Raw genomic sequence first — 18,502 nt, 5'->3', positions numbered from 1 at the left:
GGAGAGAAAGCAGGTATAGGGTTCTGAGTTGGATGATCAGCCATGATCATACTGAATGGCGGTGCAGGCTTGAAGGGCCGAATGGCCTACTCCTGTACCTATTTTCTATGTTTCTATAGATTTAGACTTTTGAAGTTTAAAGATTTTTGCCATTGGTTTGATAACACTCGTATTCTGTTTCAGAGAATGGATGTTTATTATGTATCACCCTGTACACATCAGACTTCCAATATAACTCGGAGTCCTGCCATGTGCAGAAGTTCGCTGATGACACGGCCATAGTGGGGTGTGTCAGGAATGGACAGGAGGAGGAGTATAGGAAACTGATACAGGACTTTGTGATATGGTGCAACTCAAACTACCTGCGTCTCAATATCACCAAGACCAAGGAGATGGTGGTGGACTTTAGGAGATTTAGGCCTCATATGGAGCCAGTGATCATTAATGGAGAATGTGTGGAGCAGGTTAAGACCTACAAGTATCTGGGAGTACAGTTAGACGAGAAGCTAGATAGATAGATAGATAGATAGATAGATACTTTATTCATCCCCATGGGGAAATTCAACATTTTTTCCAATGTCCCATACACTTGTTGTAGCAAAAACTCCTTACATACAATACTTAACTCAGTAATAATATGATATGCATCTAAATCACTAACTCAAAAAGCATTAATAATAGCTTTAAAAAAAAAAAAAAAAAAAAAAAAGTTCTTAAGTCCTGGCAGTTGAATTGTAAAGCCTAATGGCATTGGGGAGTATTGACCTCTTCATCCTGTCTGAGGAGCATTGCATCGACAGTAACCTGTCGCTGAAACTGCTTCTCTGTCTCTGGATGGTGCTATGTAGAGGATGTTCAGGGTTTTCCATAATTGACCGTAGCCTACTCAGCGCCCTTCGCTCAGCTACCGATGTTAAACTCTAGATGCCTTGTGCAGGAAGGCACAGAGTCGACTGTACTTCCTTAGAAGGTTGGCGTCATTCAATGTCTGTAGTGAGATGCTGAAGATGTTCTATAGGTCAGTTGTGGAGAGCGCCCTCTTCTTTGTGGTGGCGTGTTGGGGAGGAAGCATTAAGAAGAGGGACGCCTCACGTCTTAATAAGCTGGTAAGGAAGGCGGGCTCTGTCGTGGGCAAAGTACTGGAGAGTTTAACATCGGTAGCTGAGCGAAGGGCGCTGAGTAGGCTACGGTCAATTATGGATAACTCTGAACATCCTCTACATAGCACCATCCAGAGACAGAGAAGCAGTTTCAGTGACAGGTTACTATCGATGCAATGCTCCTCAGACAGGATGAAGAGGTCAATACTCCCCAATGCCATTAGGCTTTACAATTCTACCGCCAGGACTTAAGAACTTTTTAAAAGCTATTATTAATGCTTTTTGAGATAGTGATTTAGATGCATATCATATTTTTTACTGAGTTAAGTATTGTAATTAGTTTTGCTACAACAAGTGTATGGGACATTGGAAAAAAGTTGAATTTCCCCATGGGGATGAATAAAGTATCTATCTATCTATCTTCTATGTTTAAGGTTCTTTTTTTTTCTGTTACTTTATTATTTTCAATTGTTCGTTTTTGAAAATAATTAAGAATTTGATTTGGTGATTGACTTTTTTTCCTCTGAAATATTAGTAAGATTGTATTCTGTTTCATTTTTCAAGAACTCGCCTTTCAGAATGTTTTGCAAATGGCTGATCTTTTTTTTAACATTTATAGCTTTCCCTTCTCAATGGTTTGACTATGGATGGCATTTTTCTCAATTTTTTCGTGTCTGTATTCATTTAGTTTATAAATTAATAACCAGTTTATAGATTTGGACTGCTAAAGTTTGAAGTTTTTTTCTGATCTGGTGACTGATTTTTTCCCCTGAAATATTAGTAAGATTGTATTCTGTTTCACTTTTCAAGATCTTGCTTTTCAAAATGCTTTGCAAATATGGCATTCCTCTTTCAATGTTTTGACTGGGTGGTATTTTGCATCTTTTTTTTTCAATTTTGGAGATATGCCTTCAAGAGAGTGGGGTAAGGGAGTTTCTAGTTAGCTTTCTGGCTGTCTATTGGCCAGTTTTCGGGCTTTTGTGGGTTGGGGGGGTGGGGCTATCCTTAGTTTAGTATTTTTATTTGGGCTGAACTGAAACTACAAATATGTCTGAATTGTTGTAACTTCCAGTTTTCCTTTAAACCTTTCCCTTCTTCCTGATTCATGAGTTTCCTATGCAGGAAGGTTAACCCTTTTAATACCATATGGTTTATTCAAATAAAATGGATAATATTATTAACTTTGCCCCATGGAATGCGAATTATTTGAACCATCCAATTAAACGGAAGATTTTAAAAGTTTTTCATGGATTGAATGCTCAGATTATCTTTGCCCAGGAAACTCATGTGAGGAAGGAGGATAAGCAGCGGGTTTTTTTAGGTTTTGGAAAGAACAACAATTTCACTCTAATTCACAGGCTAAGCTGAAAGGTGTATCTGTTTTTATAGACTCCTCGATTTCATTTGTTCACTATGAAACAATCTCAGACCCGAATGGTAGATTTCTATTAATTACTGGTTTACTTTATAACCAAAAAGTTGTTATGGTTAATATCTATGCACCAAATGCCAACTATCCTGAATTCTTTAAAAATCTATTTGCATCTCTGCCTAATTTAAATGAATATATGTTGATAATGGGCAGAGATTTTAACTATTGTTGGAATCCCTCAATGGACAAGCCTGCATACAATCAGGTACCTCCAAACAAATCCACTATTCTTATTCATTCCTTTTTAGTTGACTCTGGAATTTTTTTTAGAAATTTGGAGGTTTTTACATCCTAACGATAAAGAATTTTCATTCTTTTCTCATGTATATCATAATTACTCTAGAATTGATTCCTTTTTAATCGACTCTCAATTAGTTCTGCCCGTTAGTACAATGCAATCGCCATTTCCAATCTTGCGCTCTTGAAACTATTAATCAAATTAACTGATGTAACTTTCAGCGCTAGGCAATGGCGGTTCAATTCTACTCTACTTCAGGACTTAAACTTTGTTAACTTTATTAAAGAACAGGTTGCCTTTTTCTTTTCAACTAACTTTACTGAAGAAATTTCCAGTGGGATATAATGGGATACTTTTAAAGTATACATCTGTGGCCAAATTATATCATATTCTGCTGGATTAAAAAACAAATTAGTAATGAAATACGTACACTGGTGGATAAGATTAAAGAAATTGATAAAAAAAATTCTGCTGCTCCTAATCTGGAGCTTTATAAAAAAAGAGATTTGAACTTCAGATGCAACAGTTTGTTATTAACATCCCTGACTAAAAATCGATTACTTAAAACTAAGATCAATTTTATATGCATGGTGATAAATCGGGTAAATTATCGGCCAACCAATTGAAAATTGCTTTGGCTAAACGTCAGATCATTAAAGTTTGTAAACGGGATGGTAGTTTGATGACTGACCATGATGAAATAAATAAATCTTTTCAAGTATTTTATACCTCTTTATACCAATCAGTATTTCCTGATGATTCTACCATAATGCATGAATTTTTAAGGAAATTGAATATTCCGAAATTACCACTTAATGAACGTTTAGCATTAGATGCACCCATCATGGAAGAAGAATTAAAGAAATTAATTTCTTTAATGAATTCTGGTAAAGCACCTGGTTTGGATGGGTATACAGTAGAATTTTTAAAAATCTTTTTCAAATCTACTTTCTCCTTGATTATGTAGAAACTTTGAGGATGCCTTATTTGTAGGTAAATTACCACAATCCTTTTATGAAGCATCAATTTCTTTAATTCCTAAAAACGATAAAGACCCCATTGAATGTGCATCATATAGACATATATCCTTGTTGAACGTAGACTCCAAAATCTTTTCCAAATTATTGGCAATAGATTGGAAAATTTATTGCCACAAATTGTCTCTGATGAGTAGACAGGGTTTATTAAAAATTGTTAACCATATTTTAATGCTAGGAGGTTAATGAATATTGTATATACTTCTTCATCTAAAACTCCAGAATGTGTTATTTCGCTTGACGCTGAGAAGGTGTTTGATAGAGTTGAATGGGAACATTTATTTAACACACTTGAGAAATGTAATTTTAGCCCTAAGTTTATATTTTGGATTAAGCTAATATATCATACACCCTTAGCTTCTGTACTTACCAATAATCAGAGATCCCCCCTTTTCAGACTTTTTCGAGGTACTAGACAGGGTTGTCCCGTGAGTCCCTTACTATTTGATATTGCCTTGGAGCCCTTGGCAATCACTCTTCGTGATTCACCCAATATATTTTGCATTATTTGTGGGAATGAGATACATAAGGTATCACTATATGCAGATGACCTGTTACTATATATCTCTAACCCAGAGAAATCCAGCCCTGCAATAATATCACTACTTGCTCAGTTTAGCAGTTTTTCTGGTTATAAATTGAATCTTAACAAGAGTGAGTTTTTCCTATTAAATATGCAAGCTCCAATCTATAGACAATCACCATTCAGACTGGTTACTGATTACTTATTTGGGTGTTAAAATTACTAAGAAGCATAAGGATCTACTTAAAGTTAACTTTTTACCTTTAATTGATCATGTTAAACAACTGCTTACTAAATGGTCCCCACTGTCCTTATCATTGATTAGTAGAATTAATACTATTAAGATGATTATTTTACCTAAATTTCGGTATCTATTTCAGGTGGTACCAATTTTCATTTCTAAATCCTTTTCTGATATTATTGATTCTAAAATTTCTTCATATATATGGCAGAATTTTGAAGGAGTTCTGCAACAGATGGTATGGCCTCGAGATCTCAACATCATCTCCGTGCCTGGAGATAAAGAAGCAAGCAAACAAGACACCCAAAGTCTGCAGAAGAACTGTGGCAAATTTTCAAATGCTTGGAACAACCTACCAGCCAATTTTCTTATAAAACTGCACGACAGTTTTCCTAAAAGAATTGATGCAATTTTAAAGGCAAAATGTTTTGAGATGTATCACTATAGAGAAGAGTACAATCAATTGCTATTATAATTCTTGACTGATTACTGCTTTAATTGAAGTACCGTAGATTTGTTATTGGGTCTGAATGCTCTCAGGTAGATATTAACATAGGAACATGACAAAATGTGCAGGAGACTAATCGGACCCTCAAGCCTGCTACTTCATTCAATATTATCATGGCTAACTTCTTATCAACTTCTCTTCTGTGCCAGTTCCCCATAGTTCTCAATTCTTCATCGTTCAACAAAATAGTTATTTCTTCTTTACATACCGACAATGACCTAGCCTCTACAACCACATGGGATGGAGAGCTCCAAAGATTCTCCCCATTTGCAAGAAAGTTAAAACTGCGAAATGAAACATCCAAAGTTTTTGTATCAAGTTTTACAATTAATATTCTGTGCTTAACTACAACACAGATTATATTCAGAGTAAAGGTTCTTCAACTCAGCTGTACTTCAAAGATGCACTGGAACATCAAAAGTATGACATTTCTAGTACCTCTTCTTGGTACATGCATTTCACTGAAAGACTACCAAGTTCTAAGACTTTGATGTTACCCAATATAATTCCATATACTTGGAGATGCTTTTAATCCCATCAACCTACTTTACAAATCTATGCTCCCAAGAGGGATAGCTTTATTGAAGTACTGATTAGCACTGTTACAAGGACATACTTACATGTAATCAAGCTTATAACAGTATTGGGTTTGAACTTTCTGTAATAAAATACAAATTCATTTGTGGCAATTGAAATGCAATAGAAACTATTAATACTGTTAGCCAACCGTTCTTTAATTTGAAGGGAAATTTTTACTATAATTTAAAATTGAATATAATATGAAAAGAACTAGAAAAAAATCTAAATTGACTCCTTGTTCTTAAAGCAGTAGGTAGGCAGCATTTATTATTTATTTCCAAACCTAATAGGCATATTAAAATGATCAAGTGGAAAGACTATAACCAAACTCAAATTTTTGCAAAATTGGAACAGAAATAAAACTCTCGACTGCATACACATTCTGTCCTTGAAACAAAGACTTCCATATACATTGCCCTAGAAACCAAGAAAAGATGATAAAGATGATGAATAGGTAAACAGCGACAGAACATTCTTTGACTGATCATTATCCATTAAGTCTCTTTCCAATTCTGACATTTTCTGAGATGAATGTTCTGTAAAACCTGGAAACTCAGAATCACTGCCTTCACTGGTTTGAAATAATTCCAGTAAACTTTTTGATGGCAAACTAGGAGTCTTATCTTCATCTGCCAAACAATTTTCCTTTGAAAGTATACATATTTCCATTCTGTGATTCTGAGCCTTCTTTTTACTTCTTCCATATCCAGCAGAAAATCGCACTTTCTTATGCAATTTCTTAAAAGGTGAAGAGGACCGTACAGAATGAACTTCAGTTATTTTATGTGCAATGGCATTATCTGTGGACATTATTTCACATGTGGATCCTTCTCTTGGATTTTCATTTCTGTCTTTGCCTAAAATAAATCGTTTCTGGAGAGAGTCAGACGGATTTTTAACAGGAACTGCTGCATTGAAAGGTGAACCACAGTCAGTTACCCCATAATACTCAGAAACTCGTTCTGCATTTTTCTGTTCTTTGCACTTTTCCTGTAAATTAATCTTTGATGCCGTCTGCAGGTTAGTTATGTTTTTGTCACTGTCAGAACATACAGCGAAGTCTGACTGTGGCCTATTTCCACGTACGTCTTCGTCGAATGGTTGCTTATGTGAGGATTCTTCAGCAATAGATGGTGATCTCTCCTTGTCTGGCAATCTTACAAAATGATGCAACTCTTCCGAAGTATAAAGCTTTGAAATCATGGAACAACCTTCTTGTGTTGGACACAAAGATGTACTATGGAAAGTCCTGCTTTTTGTCTGATTTTCAGAGGAAACTTTGCCCTCTCTGAAAGACTTGCTATTACCAAAGGTGAATCTATCACCCATGTCAGAAATGCTAACGTGACTTTGTGTAGACAAAGGCAAAAACTGGTTAGGTGAATTTAAGGTGCCTGAAGACACAATTTCCTTTAATTGAAAAGACAAACTACTTGGTTTATTTTCCCATCCACTAACTTGTTCATTATTCTTTATTCTCCATGATATGGCAAATTTATTTTCTTCCATATGCTCTTTATGTGGTCTTTGAAACTCATCGTGTAGCTCTGTGGTATTTATTTTGGAGAAAGCTTGTGTGTGCACACCACTGGTAAACTTTGTCCTAAACATAAAGAAAATACTTTTGTTAAAATCAGATTCTAATTTTCAAAATCCTTAATTATTAAGCAACAAGTTAAACAATCATTATCGTAGCAATGATTTCTGCCACATCAGTGAAAACTTGCATTTCATTATTTTAGAAGGGGGATAAAGAAGTAATAGTTTAACTTGACGTAGTTTGGATAAAGATACCCACTTCATGGCTTAGTCTTAAAAGCAATTATTTAGGCTTATTGAAAACTTGGCATTCAATAAAAAAGGTATTTGATATTACATGTGAGAAAATGTTACTTGTGACAAAGTGATGGCTTTTATAAAGGTAAGACAATGTCATGAATGCACTCAACACACACAAAATGCTGGTGGAACACAGCAGGCCAGGCAGCATCTATAGGAAGAAGCACTGTCGACGTTTCGGGCCAAGACCCTTTGTCAGGACTAACTGAAAGGAGAGATACTAAGAGATTTGAAAGTAGTGGGGGGAGGGGGAAATGCAAAATGATAGGAGAAGACCGGAGGGAGTGGGATGAAGCTAAGAGCTGGAAAGGTGATTGGTGAAAGTGATACAGAGCTGGAGAAGGAAAAGGATCATGGGATGGGAGGCCTCGGGATAAAGAAAGGGGGAGGGGGGGAGGCAGATGGAGAACAGGCAGGGTGATGGGCAGAGAAAGAGAGAAAAAAAACAACTAAATATGTCAGGGATGGGGTAAGAAGGGGAGGAGGGGCATTAACGGAAGTTAGAGAAGTCAATGCTCATGCCATCAGGTTGGAGGCTACCCAACCGGTATATAAGGTGTTGTTCCTCCAACCTGAGTGTGGACTCATCTTGACGGTAGAGGAGGCCATGGATAGACATATCAGAATGGGAATGGGACGTGGAATTAAAATGTGTGGCCACTGGGAGATCCTGCTTTCTCTGGCGGACCGAGCACAGGTGTTCAGCGAAACGGTCTCCCAGTCTGCGTCGGGTCTCACCAATATATAAAAGGCCACACCGGGAGCACCGGACGTAGTATACCACACCAGCCGACTCACAGGTGAAGTGTCACCTCACCTGGAAGGACTGTCTGGGGCCCTGAAAGGTGGTGAGGGAGGAAGTGTAAGGGCAGGTGTAGCACTTGTTCCACTTACAAGGATAAGTGCCAGGAGGGAGATCGGTGGGAAGGGATGGGGACGACGACGAGTGGACAAGGGAGTTGCGTAGGGAGCAATCCCTGCAGAAAGGGAGAGGGAGGGAAAGATGTGTTTGGTAGTGGGATTCCTCATCCGTGATGGGTCTTTACCATTCCCTCCGACCTTCAACTCTCTGAGGCAGAGTGCTCTGTCCTCAGTACGGGCCGCAGCTTTGTCCCCCTTCGCCCACACCTCAGCGAGTTCCGCATATGCCATGACGCTGAACTCTTCTTCCGCCGGCTCCGTCTCCGAGCTTACTTCTTTGGCAAGGACTCTCCTGCCCCCACCGATGACCCCTTCTCCAGTCTTCAACCCTCCTTCTCTTCATGGACACCCCGCTCTGGTCTTCTTCCTGCTCTAGATCTCTTTATTGCTAATTGCCGACGGGACATCAACCGTCTCAACTTCACCACACCCTGTTCCAATTCCAACCTAACTCCTTCTGAACGCTCTGCTCTCCACTCCCTCCACACCAATCCCAACCTCACTATAAAACCCGCTGATAAGGGGGGAGCTGTTGTTGTCTGGCGTACTGATCTCTACCTGGTCGAGGCACAGTGACAACTCTCTGATACCTCCTCTTGATCATGACCCCACTAAGGAGCACCAGGCCACTGTCTCCTATACCATCACCAACCTTATCAGCTCTGGGGATCTCCCATCCACTGCCACAAACCTCATAGTTCCCATATCCCGCACTTCCCGTTTCTACCTCCTACCCAAGATCCACAAACCTGCCTGTCCAGGTAGACCTATTGTCTCAGCTTGCTCCTGCCCCACCGAACTCATTTCTGCATACCTTGACACTGTCTTATCCCCCCTTGTTCAATCTCTTCCCACCAATATTCGTGTCACTTCTCACGCTTTGAATTTTTTCAATGATTTTAAGTTCCCTGGCCCCCACCGCCTTATTTTCACCATGGACGTCCAGTCCCTATATACCTCCATCCCCCACCAGGAAGGTCTCAAAGTTCTTCGCTTCTTTTTGGATTCCAGACCTAACCAATTCCCCTCTACCACCACTCCCCTCCATCTAGCGGAATTAGTTCTTACTCTCAATAATTTCTCCTTTGGCTCCTCCCACTTCCTCCAAACCAAGGGTGTAGCCATGGGCACCCGCATGGGTCCCAGTTATGCCTACCTTTTTGTTGGCTTTGTGGAACAGTCCATGTTCCAAGGCTATACAGGTATCCATCCCCCTCTTTTCCTTCGCTATATCGACGACTGCATTGGCGCTGCCTCTTGCACGCATGCTGAGCTCATTGACTTCATTAACTTTGCCTCCAACTTTCACCCTGCCCTCAAATTTACCTGGTCCATTTCCGACACCTCCCTCCCCTTTCTTGATCTTTCTGTCTCCATCTCTGGAGATGGCCTATCTACTAATATCTACTATAAGCCTACAGACTTTCACAGCTACCTGGACTATTCCTCTTCCCACCCTGTCTCTTGCAAAAATGCTATCCCCTTCTCACAATTCCTCTCTCTCCGCCGCATCTGCTCTCAGGATGAGGCTTTTCGTTCCAGGACGAAGGAGATGTCTTCCTTTTTTAAACAAAGGGGCTTCCCTTCTTCCACCATCAACTCTGCTTTCAAACGCATCTCTCCCATTTCCCGCACATCTGCCCTCACCCCATCCACCCGCCACCCCATTCAGGATAGGGTTCCCCTTGTCCTCACCTACCACCCCACCAGCCTACAGGTTCAATGTATAATTCTCTGTAACTTCCGCCACCTCCAACGGGATCCCACTACCAAGCACATCTTTCCCTCCCCCCCCCCTTTCTGCTTTCCGCAGGGATCGCTCCCTACGCGACTCCCTTATCCACTCGGGACCCCCATCCCTTCCCACCGATCTCCCTCCTGGCACTTATCCTTGTAAGCGGAACAAGTGCTACACCTGCCCTTACACTTCCTCCCTCACCACCATTCAGGGCCCCAGACAGTCCTTCAAGGTGAGGTGACACTTCACCTGTGAGTCGGCTGGTGCGGTATACTGCGTCCGGTGCTCCCTGTGTGGCCTTTTATATATTGGTGAGACCCGAAGCAGACTGGGAGACCGTTTCGCTGAACACCTACGCTCGGTCCGCCAGAAAAAGCAGGATCTCCCAGTGGCCACACATTTTAATTCCACGTCCCATTCCCATTCTGATATGTCTATCCATGGCCTCCTCTACCGTCAAGATGAATCCACACTCAGGTTGGAGGAATAACACCTTATATACCGGCTGGGAAGCTTCCAACCTGATGGCATGAGCATTGACTTCTCTAACTTCCGTTAATGCCCCTCCTCCCCTTCTTACCCCATCCCTGACATATTTAGTTGTTTGTTTTATTTCTCTCGCTCTTCTCATCACCCTGCCTGTTCTCCATCTCCCTCTGGTGCTCCCCCCCTTTCTTTCTCCTGAGGCCTCCCGTCCCATGATCCTTTCCCTTCTCCAGCTCAGTATCACTTTCGCCAATCACCTTTCCAGCTCTTAGCTTCATCCCACCCCCTCCGGTCTTCTCCTATCATTTTGCATTTCCCCCTCCCCCCACTACTTTCAAATCTCTTAGTATCTCTCCTTTCAGTTAGTCCTGACAAAGGGCCTCGGCCCGAAACGTTGACAGTGCTTCTTCTTATAGATGCTGCCTGGCCTGCTGTGTTCCACCAGCATTTTGTGTGTGTTATTTGAATTTCCAGCATCTGCAGATTTTCTCATGATTGCTCATGAATACACTTGCTATTTTATAGATAGTGGATCTGATACGCTCATAAATGCTGGAAATCCAGAGCAACACACACAAACTCAGCAGGTCAGGCAGTATCAGTGGAGAAGAATAAACAATTGGCATTTCAGTCTGAGACACTTCATCAGGACTGGAAAGGAAGAGTGAGAGGGAGAACCCAGATTCTCACTTCACCCTCCCACCCACTGACCTTCCCTCTCACCTGTTTCACCTGTCACCTGCTTTGTACTTCTTCCCCTCCTCCACTCTCTTATTTTGGCTTCTTCCCTCTTTTTTTATCAGTCCTGATGAAGAGTCTCAGCCTGAAAAGTAAACTCTTTATTCTCCTCCATAGAAGCTGCCGGACCTGCTGAATTCCTCCAGTATTTTGTGTGTGTTAATATGCTTATATTTTAATCGATCTTTAATTTTCATACTAAAGCAGGTATAATTATTTGGACATTAAATATTTGTAATTATAATGAATAGATTTATTACATTGCCAATATAAAATAAACATAATATCAGGTAAACACAGCTAATGCAATTTGTTCTTCTCTCATACTATAGACAAATAAGTTATAAAGTTCTCAAGTGTTTTAAAGTGTTCTAAAGTGCATACAATATAAATTGAACTAAGGAACATTTCATAAAACCAAAGTAAAAAACTACAAAAATTGTATAACTAGACACCAAACAATTCTTGAAGAATTAATGGAGATAAGTCCTCAAGTTTACGTAAAAAGTTCCCCTAAACTTTATCACCGATGTTAGAGCAGAAATAAGGGAAAATAAAAAGGGTGTCTGTCAGAATATTGACCATAGTGAACTAGGTCTTAAAGGCCACAGAAAATTACACTGATAGGATGGGGCTAAGTACCACAAAACAAGTGACCTGTCTTGAAAAAGTCCTCAGCATCCAGTCCTTGGTATCAAGTAGCTGCAGTAGTCCAGGGCAGCGATCCAGAGCTCATATTCTTGAAAGTGGCAGTAAATGATGACATTGATAAAAGCATCCACATTCAAATAATGAATTTTTACAACAGAACACAGGGATCATGCAAATGTTGGTAGTAGGAGCACAACCAAGATGTGGATGGCTGTGAACTAACAGCAGGAGAAAAATATCAATGAAGATATTTAATCTTCTTGATTTGTTAAGGAGTTGACATAAATGGGTTGAGCAGGTTGCTGAAAACATGTACCTTGTTCAGATGAATGGACAACTGTTAAGGTGGTAGAATTGGCAACTATAGGAGCCATGTACCTATTTTCTATCTGCATTGTATTTTGTGTTGTAAGTGTATTATAGTAGTCACTTGGGTGGGGGCATGGTAGAAACAAAGAGTTTAATAGTAGTCATGCTTTGTCTTTGAAGTTCAGTAGATTTAGTAAGTGAGCCAGGGTGACATCTTTTTTGTTGACCACTTAATTGCATTTAAAATTGCTTAATTTCACAAAAGTCCACTTAAGTATGCTTAATTGCATTGAAGAAAGCTTAGGTATGTTTAATACACTAAAACAGTTTATTTTGTTACATCGCCAGTTTGAGTTTCATTAGTTTTTACCGCTTTGAGATTATTTGCTTTGCTAGTTTTTTAATAAAGATTGAACATATTCTTCAGCTTTGGAGCCTTGCTACTGGATTGGACAGGAAAACATGTCATACAGGATTAACCCCCCCCCCCCCCCCCGCATAGTCTCTAAGTGGTGTTGTTTGTGAGTAGCTACTATAGCAAGAGTACTTCTGCAAGTTATGAAAACTAATATAATTAATTTTGCCAATCTTCTGCAACAATCCTATCTATCTATTATGGATTGACAATAGAATTCAAAGAGGTTGTTGGACATGCAGTTGGGCAGTAAATATACATAAGATGACACTTATCTGAGGATCCTATCAAAGAGTAGTAACATTTAAGTGAGGAAGAGAGCAAGAATGGAACATCAGCTAGTTCTCTTACCTATGCTTTCCTCATTTTATTTCTACTCACATGAGTTTGTCTCCTATCAAACCTCCAGACTCATTCCTACATTCTCCTTCCTGTACCTCAAAACTCCTACTACCCTTTCCTTGGTGAAATCCACAATGTTCTCGATGAAGTACCTTATGTGTACTTTCAACACTGAATGCTCAATATATATTGCCTATCAAAAAGTATTCAACCCCCCGTGGAAGTTTTCATGTTTTATTGTTTCACGACATTAAATCGCAGTGGATTTAATTTTGATTTTTTTGACACTGATCAACTGAAAAAGACTTATTCGTGTCAAAGTGAAAACAGTTCTCTACAAAGTGATCTAAATTAATAACACACAAAATAATTGATTGCATAAGTATTCACCCCCTTTTATGAGACACACCAAATCATCACTGGTGCAGCCAATTGGTTTTAGAAGTCACATACTTAGTTAAAAGGAGATCTGTTTTTGGAGACCTACGTGCAGTCAATGTATTTCAATTGATTGTAGTAAAAATACACCTGTATCTGGAAGCTCCAACTGCTGGTGAGTCAGTATCCTGGCAAAAACAACACCACAAAGAGAAAAGAACACTCCAAGTAACTCTGTGAAAAGGTTATTGAAAAGCACAAGTCAGCAGATGGATACAAGAAAATTTCTAAGTCACAGAATATCCCCTGGAGTACAGTTAAGTCAATCATCAAGAAATAGAAAGAATATGGCACAGCTGTAAACCTGCCTAGAACAGGCTGTCCTCAAAAACTGAGGGACCATGCAAGAAGGGGACTAGTGAGGGAGGACACCAAGAGACCTATGATAACTCTGGAGGAGTTTCAAGCTTCAGAAGCTGAGAAGTGACAGACTCCACATACAACAACCTTTGCCCGGAGGCTTCACCATTGCAGGTTTATGGGAGAGTGGCAAAGAGAAAGCCACTGTTGGAAAAAACCCCACAAGAAATCTTGGCTAGGAGTTTGCCAGAAAGCAGGTGGGAGACTCTGAAGTCAGCCAGAGGGAGGTTCTATGGTCTGATGAATCCAAAATAGAGCATTTTGGCCATAAGCCAAACACTGCACATCATCAAAAACATACCACCCCTACGGTGAAGGATGGTGGTGGCAGCATCATGCTGTGAGGATGCTTCACTGCAGCAAGCCCTGGAAGGCTTTTTAAGGTAGGGGGTAAAATACAGGGAAACCCTGGAGGAAAACCGGATGCAGTCTGCAAGAGAACTGTGAATCGGGAGAAGATTTGTTTTCCAGCAAGACAATGACCTCAAGCATAAGCCAAAGCTACATAGGAATAGCTTAAAAACAAGAAATTAATGTCCTGGAGTGGTCAAGTCAGATTCCAGACCTCAATCCAATTAAGATTTTGTGGCTGAACTTGAAAAGGCTGTTCATTCACAATCCCCATGCAATCTGACAGAGCTTGAGCAGTTTTGTAAAGGAGAATGAGGAAAAATTGCAGTGTCCAGATGTGCAAAGTTGATAGAGTCTTATCCACACAGACTCAAGGCTGTAATTGTTGCCAAAGGTCCATCTCCTAAATATTGACTTGAAGGGGATGAATACATAAGTAATCAATTATTTTGTGTTTTATATTTGTGATTAATTTAGATTACTTTGTAGAGATCTGTTTTCACTTTGAAACGAATGAGTCTTTTTCTGTTGATCAGTTTCAAAAAAGCCAAATTAAATTCGCCATGATTCAATATTGTGAAAAAAAATGAAACATGAAAACTTCCCAGGGGTGAATACTTTTTATACGTACTGCTAATACATGCGAAGACCATTTGATCTGGTGGAGGAACCACTTCTACAGGTATGCTGGGTGCAACCATGACAAGAGCCCAGAGGGTGATGTAAGAGTTTGATGTGGTTAACTATGTTACAGTGAATGGCAATGGAAAGTAACACTCAGTTTTGAAGAAAGTCATATTAAACTTCATGGACTTTATGTTTAAGTAAAGATTAAGGAATTTCCTAGAAATGTCTAAAAATTGATCAATAAACATGATAAAACCAGTTAACTATAGATGCTCTATCAATGGAAAGCAGACATCAAAGGATAAGCTCTTTTTGGGTAGTCTTCAGGGACTATCTCTTTAAGTACGATTCTGACATTAATATTTTTTTCTCATGTAATCCAAAGCAGAAAATATCTTTCTTACCTTTTTACCTTATCTTTTTGAAACTCTACAAAGTCACAGTCAAACTGGGAAATTATTTTATCCACAACATCAAATTCGGTGCTCTCTGAGAACCTTCTATGATGCTCGCTTTTCAGATGCTAATTTAAAAAGAAAACAGGATCAGACAAAAACAATGTTACAATAGCAGAATTATCAAAATATCAAAACTTGCTGAATCTGTTCAAAAGTAGATCTATCACGGCTAATGAGCCATACAAGCACCCTGTTCCTTCTATCTCCCCGTATCATCTCATCACCTTAGTTTTCTAAAATGCGTACATTCATCTCTTTCTTGAATATTTTTAATTGATTGGTCCCAACATACTGCCCGTACATACTCTGTACATACGCCCTATGGAATGCATGGGTTTCCACCGAGTGCTCTGGTTTCCTCCACTATCCAAAGGTGTACTGGTTATTAATAGGTTAGATGGTAATTTCAGATAGTCCCATGATTAGACTAGGGTTAAATCAGGGGTTGCTGTGCAGTGCAGACTGAAGGGCCAGAAGGGCCTATTCTGCGCTGTATCTCAATAAATAAAGAAAAAGGCAGCATTCTTCATTAAGGAACCCCATCACACAGGACATTTCTCTTCTCATTGCTACCATCAAGGAAGTGGTGCAGGAAGGAGCCGGAAGGCACACTCCACATTTCAGGAACAGCTTCTTCCCTTCTGCCATCAGATTTCTGAATGGGCATTGAATCCATGAACACTATTTTCTCCTCTTTTTTGCACTACTTATTTAATTTTATATTTTATATGTATTTATTGTAATTTATAGTTGTTTTTATTATATATTGCATTGTACTGCTGTCATAAAACAACAAATTCCCAACATATGCCAGTGATTCTGATTCTGTACTTAAATGTCATCACTTAACACAATAGTAAACAGAAGCAGAAATTCAAAGGATATCAGTTGTAGAATGACCAATCCTCAAAATTTCCTTGCATAGCTTCACATATAAAGTTTGGGAGTCTAGAACTACCAGGGGCGCTACAAACTGCTGGTGGAACTCAGTGGGTCACATAGTATCTGTGGGGTAAAAAAGGAAGAGGGAGTGGTGAAACAGGAGTGACAGTGATCACCTCATCTGTGCTTATTCTCATGCACTAAACAAATGATTTTCAGAACAATGTACTCATTCTGCAATAGCAACCTCAAGCTCCGAGCTGTATGCAACTCTAGCTTCCTATTCCCACACCAACCTGTTCACCTTCAGCCTTCTCCAGTGCCAGGGCAAAGCCTAATGCAAACTAGACAACACCACATTATATTCTGCTTGGATAATCTACAACCCAATAGTTTGAACACTGAATTTTCCAATCACAGTTAATTTTAACTTCCTGTGACCCCACCACCCCTCCTTCTGGTGCTTTTCCCATTATTTCCTTGAGTCCCTATCACCCATTTCGCCCTCCTCACCTCCTCCTGGTTTATCCACCAGTGCCTACTCATTTTACATATCAGATCCCCACTTCCCCAACTAGCTTCTTCTACCCAAGTAGAAGTTGCAACAAGGTATAGGTTAAAGTAATGCCCCAGCAAAGATAGTTTGCAGGTACTGTCAGAATCAGAATCAGGTTTATTATCACCAGCATATGTCATTAAATTTATTAACTTAGTGGCAGCAGTACAATGCAATACATGATAATATAGAAAAAAAGTCAATTACTGTACAGTAAGTATATTGTTACGTACACGTGACACGTGATTGGGGTTGAAGCTATACTGGACTTGAGGTAGTGCTCTTGTGATGGTGGAGTGACGTCATTTTCCCACCAGTAGAGGTCATGCGACAGGTTTTTTTTTACAGGGTATAAAAGGAGGACCCCTCCCTGTGAGGAGGGGCAGTTCGTGGCTGGATTTGCCATGTTGACTTCATGCCACTGTGTGATTTAATGCTATGACGCAGTTTAGTTGAAAGATGAAGTTTTATCTAATGCCTAAAGTTTAAAAGGTCAATGCCAGCAGTTTCTCTACAATACTGCTAGTTGAGAATCAGTGGAGAGTGAAGATCGGAGTTCGGGAGTTAAAGATCGAGGAGAATCGATTTCGACAGTGAAACAGGTTCGACCTTGTTTGATCCTTATTCGGAAGGAATTCGTTGACTGTTCTCGTGTTAATCCCTGTGAAATAGCAGAAAGAATTGGGAATAGTTCTGTAAAGGAAAGGTCAGTGCCTTTAAGCCGTTTCATTTCGTAAATTCTTCGTGGGAAAAAGTTCGATCTTGGGAACCGAAGCAACACGACGGAAAAGAGAATTTAAATCGTCTTAAAAAGTCTCTCCCTTAAATGGACTGTGAGCATTTTGAACTTTTGGCAATACTACTTTGAAGAACTGTTTTTGCAACATCGCTTTAAGAACTGTTTAAGCTTCATTGCTTTAAGAACTGTTGAAGCTGCCGCATAGCAGCTGATTTCCGGTTACGTTAGTGATTTGTTTACTTTTGGGGGGGTTTGTTTTCAGTGTTTAATAAACATGTTATTTGTTATAAAAACCCCTGCCTAACTCATATATTTATTGTTGCTTGAATCCGTAACATAAATATGGGGGCTCGTCCGGGATTGGATCATTTGTGTTTAAATGCTTGTTAACTTTTGAGTCGGTGTTTTGGAAACGGGGAATGCTCGATTCTTTTGTTTGATTGGCTTGTGAGTGGTATTCAGCAACAATGGATATTGATGAGTTTCTGGTTTCGCCAGGCGCGGAGTTGTTAGCGAAGGCGAAAAAAACTGAGGTATCTGAGATAGCTAGTAGATTGCAACTTAAAGGTATTTTGAAGACTACATCAAAGGCTGTAATACAGAGGAAAATCGCGTCACACTATGTGGATTCGGGTGTTTTTGATGAATCGACTTTAGAGTCGTTTCCAATAAGTAATCTGGAGCTGCAGTTGCAAATCGAGCAAATGAAGTTGGAGCATTGTAGGTTAGAAGCTGATCAGAAAAAAAGGGAATTTGAATATGCAATGACGGAATTAAGATCTGGGAATCAGTCTTCTGGTTCTAAAAAGCCGTTTGTTGCTAGTCAAGAAATTAAATTGGTCCCTCCATTTAGTGAAACAGAAGTGGAAAGATATTTCCAACATTTTGAAACTATTGCTCGGATGTCAGAGTGGCCGAAAGATAAATGGTCAGTGTTGTTACAGAGTGTAATCAAAGGCAAAGCACAACAAGTTTATACAGCTTTAACCGCTGC

At 39.6% G+C, this 18,502-nt stretch overlaps 1 protein-coding gene across 1 annotated transcript in view; it reads right to left on the bottom strand.

Moving 5' to 3' along the window:
- Positions 1–5,626: 5,626 nt before the first annotated feature.
- The window catches only part of LOC140732233 (protein DBF4 homolog A-like), a 78,241-nt gene continuing 65,365 nt past the window's right edge, over positions 5,627–18,502 (bottom strand). The window contains exons 12-13 of the mRNA XM_073054559.1: positions 15,278–15,396; positions 5,627–7,261 (exon numbers count right to left, since the gene is read on the bottom strand). Coding sequence (XP_072910660.1) covers positions 6,076–7,261; positions 15,278–15,396 — 1,305 coding nt within the window. The 3' untranslated portion in view covers positions 5,627–6,075. The remainder of the gene's footprint in view (positions 7,262–15,277; positions 15,397–18,502) is intronic.

This window comes from Hemitrygon akajei, chromosome 8 (assembly GCF_048418815.1).
Source record: "Hemitrygon akajei chromosome 8, sHemAka1.3, whole genome shotgun sequence".
In the NCBI taxonomy this organism is placed as follows: domain Eukaryota; kingdom Metazoa; phylum Chordata; class Chondrichthyes; order Myliobatiformes; family Dasyatidae; genus Hemitrygon; species Hemitrygon akajei.
The sequence above is the reverse complement of the archived record's forward strand: the minus strand, read 5'-3'. Positions and strand labels throughout refer to the sequence as shown.